This window comes from Xyrauchen texanus, chromosome 32 (assembly GCF_025860055.1).
Source record: "Xyrauchen texanus isolate HMW12.3.18 chromosome 32, RBS_HiC_50CHRs, whole genome shotgun sequence".
NCBI lineage: Eukaryota > Metazoa > Chordata > Actinopteri > Cypriniformes > Catostomidae > Xyrauchen > Xyrauchen texanus.
In genome coordinates, this window is record NC_068307.1 from 22501844 (window position 1) to 22520271 (window position 18428).

Genomic DNA, 18428 nt, shown 5'->3' on the forward strand with positions numbered 1-18428 from the left:
TCTGCACTTCAAACCGAGCGTAGAAGTCGCTCAGCGCATCTGGAAGGGAGGCATCTTTGTCACAGGCAACTGATGTTGTCCTGTAGTTGGTGATGGCCTGGATGCCCTGCCACATGCGCCGCGTGTCACCGCTGTCCTGGAAGTGACTGCGGATTCTCTGGGCGTGTGCGCGCTTTGCCTCTCTGATTGCCCGTGACAGTTTGGCCCTAGCTGTTCTTAGGGCTGCCTTATCGCCTGCTCTGAAGGCGGAGTCTCGGGACCTCAGCAGCGTGCGCACCTTCGCAGTCATCCACGGCTTCTGGTTGGAGCGTGTGGTGATGGACTTGGAGAAAGTGACATCATCAATGCACTTGCTGATGTAGCTGGTCACTGATGCTGTGTATTCCTCCAAGTTGGTAGAATCGCCATATGTTGCAGCCTCCCTGAACATGTGCCAGTCAGTACACTCAAAACAGTCCTGAAGAGCAGAGATGGCTCCTGCTGGCCAGGTTTTCACCTGCTTCTGAAGCGGTTTTGTGCGTCTGACGAGCGGTCTGTATGCTGGAATTAACATAACAGAGATGTGGTCTGAGTAGCCGAGGTGGGGGCGGGCTCCACCTGGCACGCGCCTGGGATGTTTGTGTAAACAAGATCAAGCGCGTCAGCCCTCTCGCTGCAAAGTCCACATACTGATGGAATTTAGGGAGCACTGTCTTGAGATTTGCATGGTTGAAATCTCCGGCGACAATAAACAGTCCGGTCGGGGTGAGCGTTCTGCAGTTCGCTCATAGCCCCATACAGTTCACAGAGCGCTTCCTTAGTGTTAGCGCTGGGGGAATGTAAACCCGGTTATGCAAACAGTGGTGAATTCCCGTGGTAGATAAAAAGGTCTGCATCTAACAGTCACAAGCTCCAACAGCGATGAACAGTAACTAGAGACTAGCATAGAGTTCTTGCACCATTCCGTGTTGATGTAAACACACAAGCCACCACCGCGAGTCTTACCGCGAGAGAGCTGTATTTCTGTCGGCACTAAACGAGGCGAGCCCGCTCTAGCTGAATGGCGGCATCCGAACTCTGTCGCTGAGCCACGCCTCCGTGAAAACAAAGACGCAGCAGTCTCTAAACTCACGCCGCGTAGCCTGCTGGAGTCGGATATAGTCCAGTTTATTGTCCAGGGAGCAAACATTTGAGAGCAGGATAGACGGGAGAGCCGGCCGGCTAGGGTTTGTTTTAGTCTAGCATGGACCCCGCCCTCTTTCCGGCTCGCTCGCGACACCGCTACGACGTCTTCTCCCCGCCACCGGCATCAGGCGACGCCGAGGGCTGGAGGCCTGGTCTCCGCGAGCAAGCCGAAGTACGCGTAGCGCCTCCTGCAGGTCATCATGCAGCTTGGTTTTTGCATGAGTCTTATATTTGAGTAGTGTCTGGCGATGGTAGACACGAACACTGGTTGCTCCGATGTCCATGTGTTGCAAAAGTCGGGCTTTTTTAACAAAAATAGCACCATTGTGGATCCGGAGTGGCCGCTGCGTGCTACCGCGCCGCCATCTTGGATAAAAAAAAATAAAAATAAAAAAAAAAATAGACAAGTGAAACACGGGGCGGACAACAAGGAAAACGTGACATAGAACATGATCAGTGAAACAGAAAACACGGGACAGACATCAAGGGATCGTGACATAACCCCCCCTCAAAAGGACCGGATTCCAGACGGTCCTAAAGAAAACCACAAGAACAACAAAAACAAATAAATGTCCAAGGAGTGAGGGGCTGGAACAGGGGGAAAACAGACAGTCCAAGGAGGCACAAGGGGCAATTAGGCAGTCCATGGGGGCACAAGGAGTAATTAGGCAGTCCACGGGGGCAAAAGGGGCAGACAGGCAGACCAGGGAGGCCGAGAGGGCAGACAGGCAGTCTATGGGGGTGTGAGACGGGGCCTGGGGGGCGTCCACCAGGTAGGGACAGGTTTAGGAGGCCAGGGAGGTGGCCACAAGGCAAGGACCGGTTCAGGAGGTCTGGGAGGTGGCCACAGGACAGGGACAGGTTTAGGTGGCCTAGGAGGTGGCCATAGGGCAAGGGCCGGTTCAGGGGGCCTGGGAGGAGGAGTGGCCACTGGGGGAGCTGGTGGAGCCAAGGAGGACTTGGGTGGTGGCGCCAAAGGAGGCGTAGGCAAGGCTGCAGGAGACCCTGGGGGCAGAGCAGAGGCAGGCAGAGCTGTGGGAGACACTGTGGGTGGAGCAGAGGCAGGCAGAGCCGTGGGAGACTCTGAGGGCAGAGCAGAGGCAGGCTGAGCCGTGGCAGACTCAGGTGGTAAGGCCTTGGGTGGGTCAGGAGGCGGAACCGTGGTGGGCGGAGCCAAGGAGGACTTCGGAGGCGGAGCCGTGAAAGGCGTAGGCTGTGCCGAGGGAGGCTCGGGAGGCGGAGCCGAGGGAGGTGATGGCGTAGAAGGCTCAGAAGGCGGAGCCAAAGGAGGCTCTGGAGGCAGAGCCAAGGGAGGTTCAGGAGGTGGAGCCGAAGGAGGCGAGGCTGAAGAAAGCTCTGAAGGCAGAGCCGAGGGAGGCTCGGGAGATTCCGGAGGCGGAGCCATGGTTGGCGGAGCCGTGGGAGGCTCAGGGGAATGAGCTGGGGGAGGCTCTGGAGGCAGAGCTGAGGGGGGCTCCGGAGGCTCAGGAGGCGGAGCCGAGGAAGGCTCGGGAGGCTCAGGAGGCTGAGCCAAGGGAGACTCAGGAGGAGGAGGTGGAACCATGGAAAGCTCTGGAGGCTCAGGGGGTGGAGCCGTGGGAGGCTCAGGAGGCAGAGCAGAGGGAGGCTCGGGAGGCGGAGCAGAGGGAGGCTCGGGAGGCGGAGCAGAGGGAGGCTCGGGATGCTCGGGAGGCGGAGCCATAGGAGGCTCGGGAGGCTCAGGATGCTCGGGAGGTGGAGCCCTAGGAGACTCGGGAGGCGGAGCCGTAGGAGGCTCGGGGGGCGGAGCCATAAGTGGCTCGAGAGGCTCGAGAGGTGGAGCCCTGGAAGGCTCGAGAGGCAGAGCCTTGTGTGGCTCGAGAGACGGAGCCCTGGGTGGCTCGAGAGACTGAGCCCTGAGTGGCTGGAGAGACTGAGCCCTAGGAGGATCGGGAGGCTGGAGAGGCGGAGCCCTGGAAGGCTGGAGAGGCAGGGCCCTGGAAGGCTGGAGAGGCGGGGCCCTGGGAGGCTCGAGAGGCAGGGCCCTGGGAGGCTCGAGAGACTTGAGGTGGAGCCCTGGGAGGCTCGAGAGACTTGAGGTGGAGCCCTGGGAGGCTCGGGAGGTGGAGCCCTGGGAGGCTCGAGAGACTTGAGAGGTGGAGCCCTGGGAGGCTCGAGAGGCGGATTCCTGGAAGGCTCGGGAGGCTTGAGAGGAGGAGCCCTGGGAGGCTCGAGAGACTGGAGAGGCGGAGCCCTGGGAGGCTCGGGAGGAGGAGCCCTGGAAGACTCAAGAGACTTGAGAGGCGGAGCCCTGAAAGGCTCAGGAGGAGGAGCACTGGAAGACTCGGGGGGGCGCTGGCTCTTGGACGGTCATGGCTACTGGTGCTGGCTCTTGGATGATCATGGCCACTGGCGCTGGCTCTTGGACGGTCAAGGCTACAGGCGCTGGCTCTTGGACGGTCGGGCTACAGGCGCTGGCTCAGGGACGGTCGAGGCTACAGGCGCTGGCTGGTTAACAGTGGTATGCATGAGCTTGGGTCCACTGGACACTGAGGGCAGAGCCACGGGGGGTTCTGGGGACGGAGCTGCGGGAGGCGGAGGCTGGAGGGCAGAGGACTTTCCCCTTCTCCTCTTCCTCCGGGCGGATGAGACTGGCGACGCTGGAACGCTGTGCGTGGTTGGCGTGGCATCAGGCTCGCTGACCGTGGCTGACCTGGGCTCAGGCTCGCTGACCGTGGCTGACGAGGGCTCAGGCTCGCAGGCCGGGGCAGGCGTGGGCTCAGGCTCGCAGGCCGGGGCAGGCGTTGGATGGGAGGTGGAAGCCCGTCTTCTCTTCCTCCTCCGGGCGGACGAAGTTGACCGCGCTGGCTCATGGACAACGACAGGCGTGGGAGTTAGCTCGCTGACATTTGGGACTGGCGTGACAGGAAGCGCCATGGACGACTGGAGAGTCACCACTATGGGAGGAGTGGCAGGGTCCTCCTCAACGACGGCCACAGTGAACGGCGAGCCGCAGATCCGTAAAGTCGCCTCCATGAAGTCACGGAGAGTCCAGTCGCGCGTTGCCGGTGGCAACCGCTCCTGCAGCGAACTACGTAAGTTGCCCCTGAAGAAGACCACCAGGGATGAGTCCGGGAAGTCAGAGATATTCGCCAGGTTGAGGAAGTCGCGGATGTGGTCTTCCACTGGACGGTCCTCTTGCTTTAGGCAGAGAAGTTGGTAGTTTGCCTGTTGAACCGCTAGATCCATTTGTGTTCGTTCGTTCTGTTATGCTGAGCAGGAAGGCAGACGAGGTCAGACGAGGGGTTTGGATCTAAGTGTGGTTTTTATTGTTTTAAAAATAACTAGACAAACACTGGAACAAATCAAACGTCCACAGTGGGAAAATAAAACAAAAACACGAAAGACATAAAAGAAGAACACAGGCTGGGAAACATCCACGGGTGGCAAAGAACATCTACATACACATACCATCTATAAACCTAAACGAACAACAAGGGATAGAGGAACAAACAGGGTTTAAATACACAGACACACTAATGACTAAACGACATACAGGTGAGAACAATGAAGTGCATGGGCAGTGATGAAGGCAGGGAACTATGGGAAATGTAGTGCATGACAATAAACAAGTGAAACACGTGGCGGACAACAAGGAAAACATGACGTGGAACGTGATCAGTGAAACAGAAAACACGGGACAGACAACAAGGGATCGTGACATTTACATTGTGTCATTTGTTTTTAATGACAGTTATGTGCATTTTAGACCGTAATTTTCTTTACCATAATGTGAAAATAATTCTACATTATTTAATTGTTTTTAATATCATTTTACTGCTCTCTTGGTATTGATTTTCATTTTGACAGATTTTCATTTAAAAAAAAAATAATCGAAGAAGATAATTTTTTTTAAGGCTGCGATACACTTAAAGTGAAGTTCTTTTTTGTTCTTCGCTCAGAGCTAGAAAGGTCACCGGCCACGCTGCCAGAAGGGGCATTAAGAGGAGTTTTTAAATATGATACACTGGCTGTTTGTTCTGTCAACATGCTACATGTTAAACTAACCAATGTGACTTTAAAATGTGATAAATTACCACATGCCTCATTCAACGAGTAGAATACACATAATATCAGTAACATAAGCTGTTTGAACCTCTCGATGATGATTTACAGTAATATATTTGGAATAGATAATGTGTAATTTGTCTTGTTTACATTGAGCTAAATGGAGCTAATTGCTAATACCAACTCACAGTTTAGGCAGAAGTGTATATGGTTTATGGCTGCAGAGAAAGACATGAATAAAGTAGCAAAATGTCAAACAACAGAGTGAATGGGCAGTTAAGAGTATTTTAATATATTTGGTTCCTTTTGTGACTAATCTAAAAAAATTGCATGCCATTGTCTTGGAAAATGTGTCTGTAATGTCTCTTACAGATGTAGGTTAGTTTACACAAGCTCCGCAAACCTGCGCCTCAAAGTGTTTGCGTTAACTGTTCTTGACTGAGTGACGAACTCAGTATAAACCTTCGTTTAGGCCAGATTTTATTCAAAATTATGTAACAGCCATTCATTGTTTAATTTAGCTTGAAATTGTAATACAGTAAAAAAAATTCTGTGTTAATGTAATGTAATGAATCATCATTAAATCATTAAACAATAAGAATAGTAAAAGTAAAACTTCGGGAGGCCTTTTGGTAATAAAAATTGAGGAGTAAAATGTGCTTTAAGTGTTCTGAAAATAATGTCACAATGGGAAAAAAAAATCTTAATGGTCCTATATGTAGGTTTCATTTTTTTTTAAATGCAAAATATTATTTTTTAGAGGTGTCAAAATTAACACATATTTTTTTTTTCTTAATCACAATTAACGCATTTACTGATAATACTGCATAAATCAGCATAAACACTTTGCAGAGCCTTTGCTATGTGTCCGCCCAGAGCCATTTCACATCAAACACACACAGCAGTGATTCAGTGTCAGTGATAAAGTGATGGGGAAAGGACCTCTTAACGCAATTTTTTTGTGACAGAAATCAAGTATTTTTCAGCCTAAGTAAGGTGCATTTTAATTATCACAGAAGCACACCAAGTCTTAACTATCACCAGAATGCAGAATGAGAAATTTTTGTCTGCAAGCACTTTTCATGTGGAGTTCAACCCTAACCTAACGCTTGATGCTGGCACTAATGCCCTGTCGCGAATCATGAACGTTGATAGCCACAGTCTGCTGGAAGATTAATATTGTGGTGGAGAGTTTAAGAGATTTAATGAATTTAATGCAATGAATATGCAACCTATGTGGGGACTAGTTCTTTCAATTAGACAAACTCCCACTTAGACTTTGGAAAACATTTAATGTTACTTGACTTGGTGCTATTTTAGTGCATTTCTATCTTTAAACTGTGGAAGGCTATGTTTGCAAAATGTTAATAAAGTATTATATTGTTATATATTGTTTTGTTTTCTTTACTAAGAAGGAAATACATGCATTTTAAAAGGAAATTAAGTACAGGGAGTTAGAAGTTTACTAAACTTTGATTTAACTCATTAAAACTAATTTTTTTAACCACTCCACGGATTTAATATTAGCAAACTATAGATTTGGGAAGTCGTTTAGGACAGCTACTTTGTGCATGCCATGAGTAATTCATCCAACAATTGTTTACAGACAGTTTTAATTGACTATATCACAATTCCAGTGGGTCTGAAGTTTACATATAATAATAAGTTAACTGTGCCTTTTAAGTAGTAGAAAAGTCCAGAAAATGTTGTCAAGCCTTTAGACACTATAGACAATTGGCTTCTGATAGGTGTACCTGTGGATGTATTTTAAGGCATACCTTCAAACTCAGTGCCTCTTTGCTTTACATCATGAGAAAATCAAAATAAATTATCCAAGAACTCAGGAATAAAATTGTGGACCTCCACAAGTCTGGATCATCCTTGAGAGCAATTTCCAAACATCTGAAGGTACCACGTTCATCTGTACAAACAATAGTACGCAAGTATAAACACCATGGGACCACACAGCTATCATATCGCTCTGGAAGGAGACACATTCTGTCTCATAGAGATGAACGTAGTAAAAGGACAACAGCAAAGGACCTTGTGAAGATGCTGGAGGAAACAGGTAGACAAGTATCTATATCCACAGTATAAAAAGTCCTATATCGACATAAACTGAAAGGCTGCTCCGCAAGGAAGAAGCCTCTGCTCTAAATCCACCATAAAAAAGCCAGACTACAGTTTGCATGTGTACATGAGGACAAATATCTTACTTTTTGGAGAAATGTCCTCTGGTCTAATGGAACAAAAATATAACTCTCTGACCATCATTATGTTTGGAGGAAAAAGGGTGATTTTTGCAAGCCGATGAACACCATCCAAACAGTGGGTGGCTGCATCATGTTGTGGAGGTGCTTTGCTGCCGTTGGGACTGGTGCACTTCACAAAATAGATGGCGTCATGAGGAAGGAAAATTATGTGGATAAATTAAAGCAACATCTCAAGACATCAGCCAGGAACTTAAAGCTTGGTCACAAAAGGGTCTTCCAAATGGACAATGGACCCAAACATGGAGTGGCAATCACAAAGCCCTAACTGCAGTCTGATAGAAAATTTGTGGGCAGAACTGAAAAGGCTTGTGCGAGCAAGGAGGCCTACAAACCTGACTCAGTTACACCAGTTCTGTTTGGACGAATTGGACGAAATTCCAGCAACTTGGAATATCCCATTACGAAACTTCCAGCTTCTGGAAGGCTCCCCAAAACATTTGACCCAAGTTGAACAATTTAAAGGCAATTCTACCAAATACTAACAAAGTACATGTAAACGTCTGACCCACAGGGAATGTGATGAAAGAAAAAAAACTTATATAAATCATTCTCTCTACTATTATTCTGATATTTCACATTCTTAAAATAAAGTAAGACAGGGAAAGTTTTCTAAGATTAAATGTAAGTTATTGTGAAAAATAGTATTTTTCAAGTTATTGAGTTTAAATATATATGGTTAAGGTGTATGTAAAATTCTGACTTCAACTGTATATTTTGAGTCAAATTTCAGCACTTTTAAAATCTGTGATTATTCGCAATAAACAATGCAAAATTACTTTTAATCGACTGGCAGCACTCTTTTTTGTATTATTGTTATTAGTAGTAGTAGTAGTGTAGTAGTAGAAGCAGTAGTAGTAGTATGTCAATATGACCAGGACATTTTCTTGACAATTTTCATGAGAATCAACCAAATGCTGAAATAAGAATGTCCCTTTTGGAGGCCAATGTGTCAGAGGTACTGGCCCATGTTTATATCTGTCACTTGATTCTGATAGGCTTCTTTCTCCCAACAGTATCGCAATCAGACTGGCTCTTCAGCCAATCAATCACCGACATCTCCAGTGTCCAATCAAGGCTTCTCACCCGGAGGCTCACCACAAGTAAGCACAACACCTCCACGGTTTCATCTGCAATTTGGGAATTTTATGTTGTTTAGGGTGTTTTTTGCCATTTCACTTTCTACTACTGTCTTTCTCAGTGCACAGACTTTGCTATGGTTTTATACTGTCATGAATAGTCCCTATAGCAAATTTGGGACCTCTAGGACAAATTTCATAGCACCACCACCACCAGTCCAAAATCCACTTTTCTTTTATTTGTCATAGAAACTAAATTATTTTTTGTCTAATTACTCTCCTCTTCATGATTCAAATGCACCCCCATACATTATAACTCTGACCATTCCAGTAGATACAAACTTGTTAATGATGTTTACAGTTTAAACATTTAAAGTCCTTCACTTTTTGTCCGATTTGTCCAAAAAATGGCCTCCAGACTGAGCTGCACAGAAATGTTTGCCTTCGTTTAAATGTTACAGCAGAACAAAGTTAACGAGGTCGATGTAAACTGTGAGGCTGTAGTTTTGCAATGGTTTGTCCCAGATCGGACCGTGATCTGAAGGTACATACAAAGTTTGGAGACAGTGCCACCTATGGGTTAAAAGATGTAAAAACAATGCTATTTTTGGCCATAAATTTTGATCCATATATCTGTATGAAAATCATAGGGTTGTTGTTGGTTTTTCTCCATTTTATTAAAAAGTGTTATTTCTTTTAAAAGTATTGTCAGATTTAACAGAATTGTTTTTATGCATTATTAAATCATGTCCTGAGTATACTTGAGCAGTATTGAGACAGTGCCACCTATAGTTCAAAAGATAATCCACACTTGTGTGCTGACTATAACCTTGTGATGTCTCTTTGCCATCAGCCTGACATGCCAACTGAGTGGCTCAGTGTGTTAAAGCACTGGTTTATAGTTTTAAGGATTGTGGGTTTGAAACCCCACCTAGATTGCAGTGTATAGTTACATGAATGCAAAGTTGATTATGGTGACTATGATGATGATGACTTGATATGTCCCTTTTGGTGACTGTTAATGTTGTGGCTTTGTGGTGCAGTGGACTGTGAATTGACCTGTTGAATGGAGAGTTGAAGGTTCAAATCCGTCCTGAGGCATTGAGTGTGTTTGTGTTTTATGTCATATGTGATCTTTGGGTTGTGGTTAATGCTGTGCAATGCTTGTCATTTTGGTACTTGGCCCCGTAATTTCTGCTTGCATCTCTATTATTATGTAATATTATTGTGCTCTTCATGGATGTTCTGTCTTTATAGCACATTCCAGTGGTTGGCAGTATTTTTGGAGACTCATTCTATGAACAGCAGCTTCCATCCAGGCAGACCAATGCTCTCTCTAACCAGGTACAAACCCTTAAAATAATTACAGTGATTTAAGTTTCAATGCATTTTGAAACATCCTTTCACAGAGTAAACATAACACAGTAACAGATTTCAGTTCATTTTGATTCATATATAATATCTTGCAGTTTATTGACCAAGAGAATCATCTGGGCTGATTCAGTGATGAAGTGAGTTGACTGTACAATTCAGTCCATGATTTAGACCAGTGGCTCCTGTGTTTAATTCAGACTTCTTACGGTTACAATTTATCAGTAAATGTAAATATTTCCCTACATTTACACAGTTACCTTCACAAAATGAAAAGGCTACTTACATATTAATATTATATATTACAGATTAATCAGAGTCTGCAGTAACTGAAAATTATCTGTTTAGTGAGTGAAAAAAATATTGGATTATTCAAATGCTTTTCATCACGTTGTCAGTATAGGGTTTTTGTCTTTATTGAACATTTTTGGTGGCCCCAAAGCAAATTTAATGATATTCAACTTGCGTTCTGAGTTTTATAATTGCTAAGTATGCTTCTCATCTAAACTGTGCATTTGCACAGCACGACTGAAGCCGGGTTTCACGTTAGTGTCACGCAAGCCACATGATGAGGAAAGAGATGAGATTAGGGATTTGAGGAGAGAGATGATATTGAGGAGTGTATTCAAATGTAATAATTTATGGGATATTGTTGATTAAATTGGTTAACAAGATCACAAGATTGCAGTTCTGTTGTGTTATTCGCATCACAGTGGTTTATCATTAGATGACAGTTGCGCAACCTCATTATATAATTGATTACTTAAGTAGTCGTGTCAAGATAACAAAAACATATTTGCATTTACACCTTCTTTGAATGTGGTCAGAATCTGTCCCTGACCACCTCCGAATGTGGTTTCATTGATGTGATCATGATGCATCTTGGGTGCATTTACACCTGGTATTTAATGTGCCTTTTCATAGTGATTCGATCACGAGAAGCCCATTTCAGCAAGGGTTCATTAAAAAACAAGTTGTATTATGCTTTATTAAAATGTGCGTGTCAACAAATCTTCATTCATTGAGTCAAACCAATGATAATGCTTCTACCCAGCCCTCATTTGAATGCTATTGCACAAGATATGGTCTGTCTTGACAGGCAGAAAAAGTCTGTCAAGGCTGACCAGTCTATATATATTTATATATGTATATAAACTGATCAGCCACAACATTAAAACCACTGACAGGTGAAGTAAATAACATTTATTATCTCGGTACAATGGGACCTATCAAGGACTGGGATATATTAGGCAGCAAGTGAACAGTCAGTTCTTGAATTCATGTGTTGAAAGTAGGGAAAATGGGCAAACTTAAGGATCTGAGTGACTTTGACAAGGGCCAAATTGTGATGGCTAGACGACTGGGTCAGAGCATCTCCAAAACGGCAGGTATTGTGGGGTGTTCCCGATATGCAGTGGTTAATACCTACCAAAAGTGGTCCAAGTAAGGACAACTGGTGAACCTGCGACAGGGTCATGGACGGCCAAGGCTCATTGATGCGCGTTGGGAGCAAAGGCTTGCCGTTCTGGTCCGATCCCACAGAAGAGCTTCTGTAGCACAAAGAGTGGCACTATTCAGAGTAAATTCTAGAGACTGGTGTGTGTGAAAATCCCAGGAGATCAGCAGTTACAGAAATAATCAAATCAGCCTGTCTGGCACCAACAATCATCCATGCGATTATCTAATCAGCCAATCGTGTGTCAGCAGTGCAGAGCATAAAATCATGCAGGAGCTTCAGTTAATGTTGACATAAACCAACCATCAGAATGGGGAAAAAATAGGATCTCAGTGATTTGGACTGTGGCATGATTGTTTGTGCCAGATGGGCTGGTATCCAGTTAGTGTCAGTTCTGTGGATTGAAATGCCTTGTTGATGAGAGAGGTCTGCAGAGAATGGCCAGACTGGTTCGAACTGACAAAGTCTACGGTAACTCAGATAAGCACTCTGTACAATTGTGGTGAGAAGAATATCATCTAAGATGCTGGTTGCCGCTGTTTGGTGGCAAGAAGGGGACAATATTAGGCAGGTGGTTTTAATTCTGTGGCTGATCTGTGTGTGTGTGTGTGTGTGTGTGTGTGTGTGTGTGTGTGTGTGTGTGTGTGTGTGTGTGTGAGCGTGTATTTATCACTTTGTGGGGACCAAATGTCCCCATAAGGATAGTAAAACCCGAAATTTTTGACCTTGTGGGGACATTTTGTCGGTCCCCATGAGGAAAACAGCTTATAAATCATACTAAATTATGTTTTTTGAAAATGTAAAAATGCAGAAAGTTTTCTGTGAGGGTTAGGTTTAGGGGTAGGGTTAGGTTTAGGGGATAGAATATAAAGTTTAAAACCATTTAAACAGTATAAAAACCATTATGTCTATGGAAAGTCCCCATAAAACATGGAAACACAACGTGTGTGTGTGTGTGTGTGTGTGTGTGTGTGTGTGTGTGTGTGTGTGTGTGTGTGTGTGTGTGTGTGTGTGTGTGTGTGTGTGTGTGTGTGTGTGTGTGTAAAATTGGTATCGGCCTCAAAAATCCCATTATGGTCGGGCTCTAATATATACTGATTTGACTATGCAAAGGTACTGCTGCTTTCTTAAACAAATATTTTTATCAAAGAATATTTGACATTATTATTATACATTGTCAACAAATTCTATAAATTAACACTGACAAAATAATGAATAAATAGAAATACAATAAATAGCTAAATAAACATCAGTACTGTTTAGTATCAGTCAAATGCTGACCATTAAAATAAAGAATAAATCAAAATAAATTAAATAGCTAAATAAACATCAGTAGTACTGTTTAGTATCAGTCAAATGCTGACTATTTGAATTCTGCCAGTCAGTTAGAGGCAGGTTGTAAAACAAGAAGCATTTACACCTGCCGAGTTAAGAACTAAACAGCGTCAGTGTTGCTACACCGTATTCTTTCAACAGTGGAAAAACCAGACTTTTAAATATTACATTTTATAAATGCAATGACTTGAATTTTTTTTCGATTGAAAGGGGTACCAAACTGTGAATTCTGAACAAAACAGTTTGGTGAATACATGTTAACACATTAGCTTCCACGCTGATGAGCAATGAAAGTAGCTATGTGGTTAGCTAGTTAGCTATAAGCTCGTTGTCACAGAGAGTAAAAGATGGATCGGCATTGCTTCTCACAAACTGGGTAACAGTGTAGTGTGAAATCAACACTCAACAGACACAATCCACGACCACACTGTTGTCTGCTGAGCTGCAAAAAGATGCTCTAATGCTTACCTTTCAATCTGTTACATTACTGACTGCACTGAAAAACTATAGCTGGCTAACACACAAATTGATGTGAAAAACAGGAGTGACATGGTTGTCAGGGACAGGGTTAACATTCTATTAGTTATATTGAAAAGGGAAAATGATGGGGTCATTGTTTATGAACTTTCCAGTATGTATTTCACAAACTAGTTAGCAGCTTACCGAGAAGACACCGCTTAACTCTGCACCGCTTAAATCCGCCCTGTCTGAGTCAGCTCTGTAAACAATGGAGTCGGAGCAAGCTCTGCTGGACAAACTATGTTATGACACCAATTCTAAAGCATTGATTTCTGCATTATATGTTCTGAAAAAAGTTTTCATATCTGTGCATATAGGTAAACATAAACGCTGATACTATATATCGGTGAAAGGCTAATATCGGTCGGGCACTAATATATATACTCTATATCTTACCAGATAAGATTTAATGCATAATAAGCTTTATTATTATTCATAAGATATGAAGTTGGAGACACAGTGTATGTGCTGACAGGGCACGTTTCTATATACACTTGATTATCTAATCAAAATAACAAAATGTGCATTGAAGTGAGGATAAAAAGATGGATGAATATTGTCAATGATGACAGATTGAGATATAGCAAATCCCCATGAGGTGTCAATGACTATGAAAAACAAGCCGTTCTAAATGTAATATCTGCTAGAAACAGAGGAACACGGTGGAATAAAAAAACGTATTGGCATAGATTTTGGCCGATAACCGATAGTTCCAAAAAAAGCAACTATTGGCACCAATTAATCTGTAAAACCAATATATCGGTCTACCTCTACTCACATTAAGGATGAATGGATCAAAAGCAAGACTATCAGCACCTCAAACAAGCCCCAGTCCACCACATATCACTGTCCCTCTGTCAGCATCACAGAGAAGCTGTAGATTCTCGAACACTCAGGCCCGGTGTTGTGCCGAAATCTGACTCCTCGTCATCTGATTGGTCCTTATCCCTAAAGCCCACCCCTAATCCTAACCATAGTAGGGAGTCATTGGTCACTATTTCTAAAGCCCACTCCTAAACAGAAGGAACATCCTGTGACATTGTCCCGATGTTGATCCCTAAATTAACCACTTTCCTCCTAAAATTTTAAGTAATGGAAATTAATATTGTCTTCAGCTATTTGCAACACATACAGTACAAATCTGTTAACATCTCTAAGCTTTTTGTTTGTGTCATCTTGGACTTACACTGACACTTAATGGTGTGGATGCAGCATCGTTTATAATCAAGAGTTATTATAGGTATCATTGTAGAAATTCACAAATTCACATGCTTAATTTAATCCAAATTAAAGTGTCCAATAACAATAATTGACTGGTCATGTGATTCTAACATTGCAGCCCCCATGAGGGGACCCTCTCCAGAATAAACTCTCTAGAATAAAACATCTTTTATAAGGTTACTGATGTGACTGGAGTTTTCATCTCATGTGAGTGCTCATGATTTTAGAAATATTTTTAAAATGTAAATAATTTTATTTAGGGACTAACCTTTTTTAATGAAGGAAAAATGTCTAAGTGCACCTTTATAACATACTCAAGTAAAAGTTAAAGTATGCCTTTTTAAAACTACTTAAAGTACAATTCCAGGAAAGTTATCTATAACACTAAGTATTTGTAATTTGTTACTTCACATACACCCCTGTAAAAGGCTAATTAACATGTAATATACTGTATGTCAACAAAAACTGTTATTGACATACAGTATAAAATGTTGTTGAGTGTTCAGGTGCAGTGATACCTTATGTTAGTGTTTAAATTAATCGTCTAAAACTTTCTAATGTTTATGGTGTAGCTGGAGCAGTTCACTATGAATATGATGGAGAATCCCGACAGCTCCAGTCAATGTTCAACACTGAACTACACACAGGCAGCTATGATGGGTTTAACTGGAAGCCACAGCAACCAGCAGGACTCACAGCAGCTCAGCTACAGTAGTCATGGCAACATTCCCAACATCATTCTCACAGGTATTATGCATTTTCAATAAGAACTTCTTTATGCATGTCCATTTTCAAGAAACAGAGGTACAAAATCATCTGTGTAAATATCATGCCATTAAAGTCAGCATGAATTACCATTTGCAACCTATTTTATTCCTATAATCTGAGGTATTTCCATTGATTGGATCATTAAAAGTGGGCATTGCATACCAGAATGTATCTAGGTGGTTGGAGGGGAGGGGCTGAAAAGAAGGAGGGATTCGAGACATCAGCTGAGAAAGAGTGTCGTTTTAGAAGTCAAGACAAATATTTAATTGGAATAATGTGCACTAAATGGTGAATGCATTAAGGCTACAAACACACATTAAAGGATAGTTCACCCAAAAATTAAAATTATCATCAACTCACCCCTCATGCCATCTTAGATGTGTATGACTTTCTTTCTTTGGCAAAACACAAAGAAGATTTTTAGAACAATATCTCAGCTCTTTTGGTCCTTAAAATGCAAGTGAATGGTGTCCAGACCTTTTGAAGTTCCAAAAATCACTTAAAGGCCACTTAAAGGTAATCCATATGACTTCAGTGGTTTAATCCATATCGTCAGAAGCAATATAATAGGTGTGGGTGAGAAACGGATACATTTTAAGTCCTTTTTTTGCCATAAATCTCTACTTTAACTTTCAAAATATGAAAGAAAGTGAGCCGCATATATGCGAACATGGGGGACAGTCAATATTTTACATTGGAGTATATAGATAGGTTTATTTTATAGTGTATGTGCTTTTCCCACTCTACTATGAGAAATATTGAATTATTTCTGCTTTGTTGGCTTGTTGTAGGCTCTATCCTATGAAGATAGTTATAGCACTGTTATATGTTCACGCACGTGCACGCTCCTCAAAAACCTGTTAGAATGCCGCTTATGTGTCTACATGGCTACTTTAAGCTGTGTTCTCAAGGAGAAACCTGGATTTAACCGCTTTTTCTTAATCCTTTAAAGGGCGCAAGGAATTCAGCGTTCTTGTTTACATGACATTTCAGAACATGAGCTTTCTGAAAAAACCCTTCAATAAACCTTTTTCTTAAGTGCATGCAAACGTGATCTAATGTAGACCACAACAGCTGTGATTGGTCTGCTTTGTAACCAGAGACCAGAGGTAGCATCACATTTTCTCTAAAGCTGTGTCCCAAATAACACACTATGTGCACTTACACAACACACTATGCATTCAGCTATGAAGTGTATGTATTTTTTCAAAATGTAGTAACGTCCCAAATTTAACACTACATGTTTATTTTTTTAACTACAAGGAAGCATTTGCTGTTGCACAGCTGTCAGAAGTGATGTTTCAAACACATGCCATTTGTTGATGCTACCTTTAGCACTTTAGCCAACCTCAGTTCATTACTTGTATCTCAAACAACGTACATATTAACACAGTGTGGGGTGATGGTAAAACATTTAACTTACATTTGTATGGTGCTGTCTTCACTAAAGTTTAACTAGTTGCTACATTCTTTACAATTGTTTTGTCAGATCAGCAGCAAATCAGCCAACTGCCCCTTCCGCTTCATACAGCAAACTGTGAGCGCTGAGTGCATGAAGTGTCCAACATTCCATACTCCGTTTTGGCAGTTGCAGAAGTTTATCATCTGGATACTCATAGCACACTTCATTTTGTTGTTTTTTCAGTTTTAACACTACACTACAAAATGATGTAGAATAGTGTGAGTTTTGGGATGCAGCTTATTTATTTGTGGGGGGGTCTACTAGAATAGGTTTACATGCTTTAATGTTCAAAAAACACATAATTCTTCTCATACTGTACATTGCTGCAGCAACACTTTTCACGCTCTGATTTAGCTCCTGTCTTCTTAAAGCCCCCCTTTCCGAAAAGCCCAGTCTGCTCTGATTAGTCAGCTAGCCCAGTCTATTGTGATTGGTCAACCACGTAGAGCGTGTGTCGGAACTGTAACGCCCTTACTATAACCTAGTTACAGGCTTCCTGAGCAGTTGAAAACACTATTGTAACTACGGAAACAGTGGCGTCGGTTTTTGCCGTACCAGTTCGAGCCCCAAGTCCGATAATGAACGTCTGGAGGAACAAGCTGATCAACCCGAACCACCTTCGCAAGCACAACTTGAGCAGGACATTTCACAGTGGTAAGTTTTAATTTTGTAGCTTTCTTACAATTACACTGTTGATTAATATGAACTTAACAAAGCTTCAAGTAAAAGACACATAGTGCAAGGTAGTCATCTTTTGCTGGAATGGGTGTTACCCAATTTTTTTCACCAGAGCTATGAACGGAGGCTTACTCCCGGTTGGACATTGCCAGCAGTATTAGAGAGTTAGTGAGTAAGTTGGCCGTGGACTACCATGGATAGCAGCCATAACATTACAGCTTGTGATATTTATATAATTATATAAGACTCTTGAGATCGACCATTTTGTTACACAGTTTTAGGTAAAAGCCAGCCCATAGCTGAATAGTAAACCCATACCAAAACAATAAATTACATACTGTAGCAGGTTAGCCGAGCACTACTGTGGACTGCAGACGTAGAAATACCGTTTGTAAAAATAAATTCATCTCCACACTTGATCAATATTTATGATAGTAAGAATGACAAACAATCTGCATAATTCTACACAGTTGTAGGTAAAAGTGAACCCGCAGCTGATTAGCAAATCTACTTAAACATGATAACATTAGCTAGAAGGTTAGCAGAATCCTACAGCTGTGCACTGGGTGTACACCGTAGCAACAACACAAAACACTGCATTTTAACTCTTGGTAGCAGATAAAACCACAAATAATCAAGCATACTTGCAGGTTGTGATCGTGAAGAGCCAGATTGTCCCAACAAAGTGGGAACTGCGCCATCTTTCAGGTGTAACTTTCTTGAAAATCTGGCATTGGTTCTGGTTGTACTGCTGTGGAATAGTAGTAAAAATACATTTTAACCACTGATTCTTCAATTCGTCTGCCTTTGGAAGTCCAAGCAAAGAGGTTTTGCTTTCGCAGTGAAGAAAACAGCATCTTCTCGACATGGTGACAACACTAACCCAACTCATACTGGAGTGCGGGCCAAGGTAGCCTCTAGACGGTCATTATGCAAATGTGTTACATAGTGACGTAGATACTTTACGGAAGAAATGACTGGACTACAAACCAGGCGTTATATGTACTTCAGTAGCAGTGTTGTCTGTGGGAGAGAATAACTTCCTTTTGCGTGGACTA

The 18428-nt window shown here is 42.8% G+C and overlaps 1 protein-coding gene across 1 annotated transcript in view; it reads left to right on the top strand.

Annotated features, from left to right (window-relative positions):
• Nucleotides 1–18428, top strand: part of LOC127626020 (CREB-regulated transcription coactivator 1-like) — a 36026-nt gene that overhangs the window by 14161 nt on the left and 3437 nt on the right. The window contains exons 9-11 of the mRNA XM_052101524.1: nt 8498–8584; nt 9818–9904; nt 15035–15209. Coding sequence (XP_051957484.1) covers nt 8498–8584; nt 9818–9904; nt 15035–15209 — 349 coding nt within the window. The remainder of the gene's footprint in view (nt 1–8497; nt 8585–9817; nt 9905–15034; nt 15210–18428) is intronic.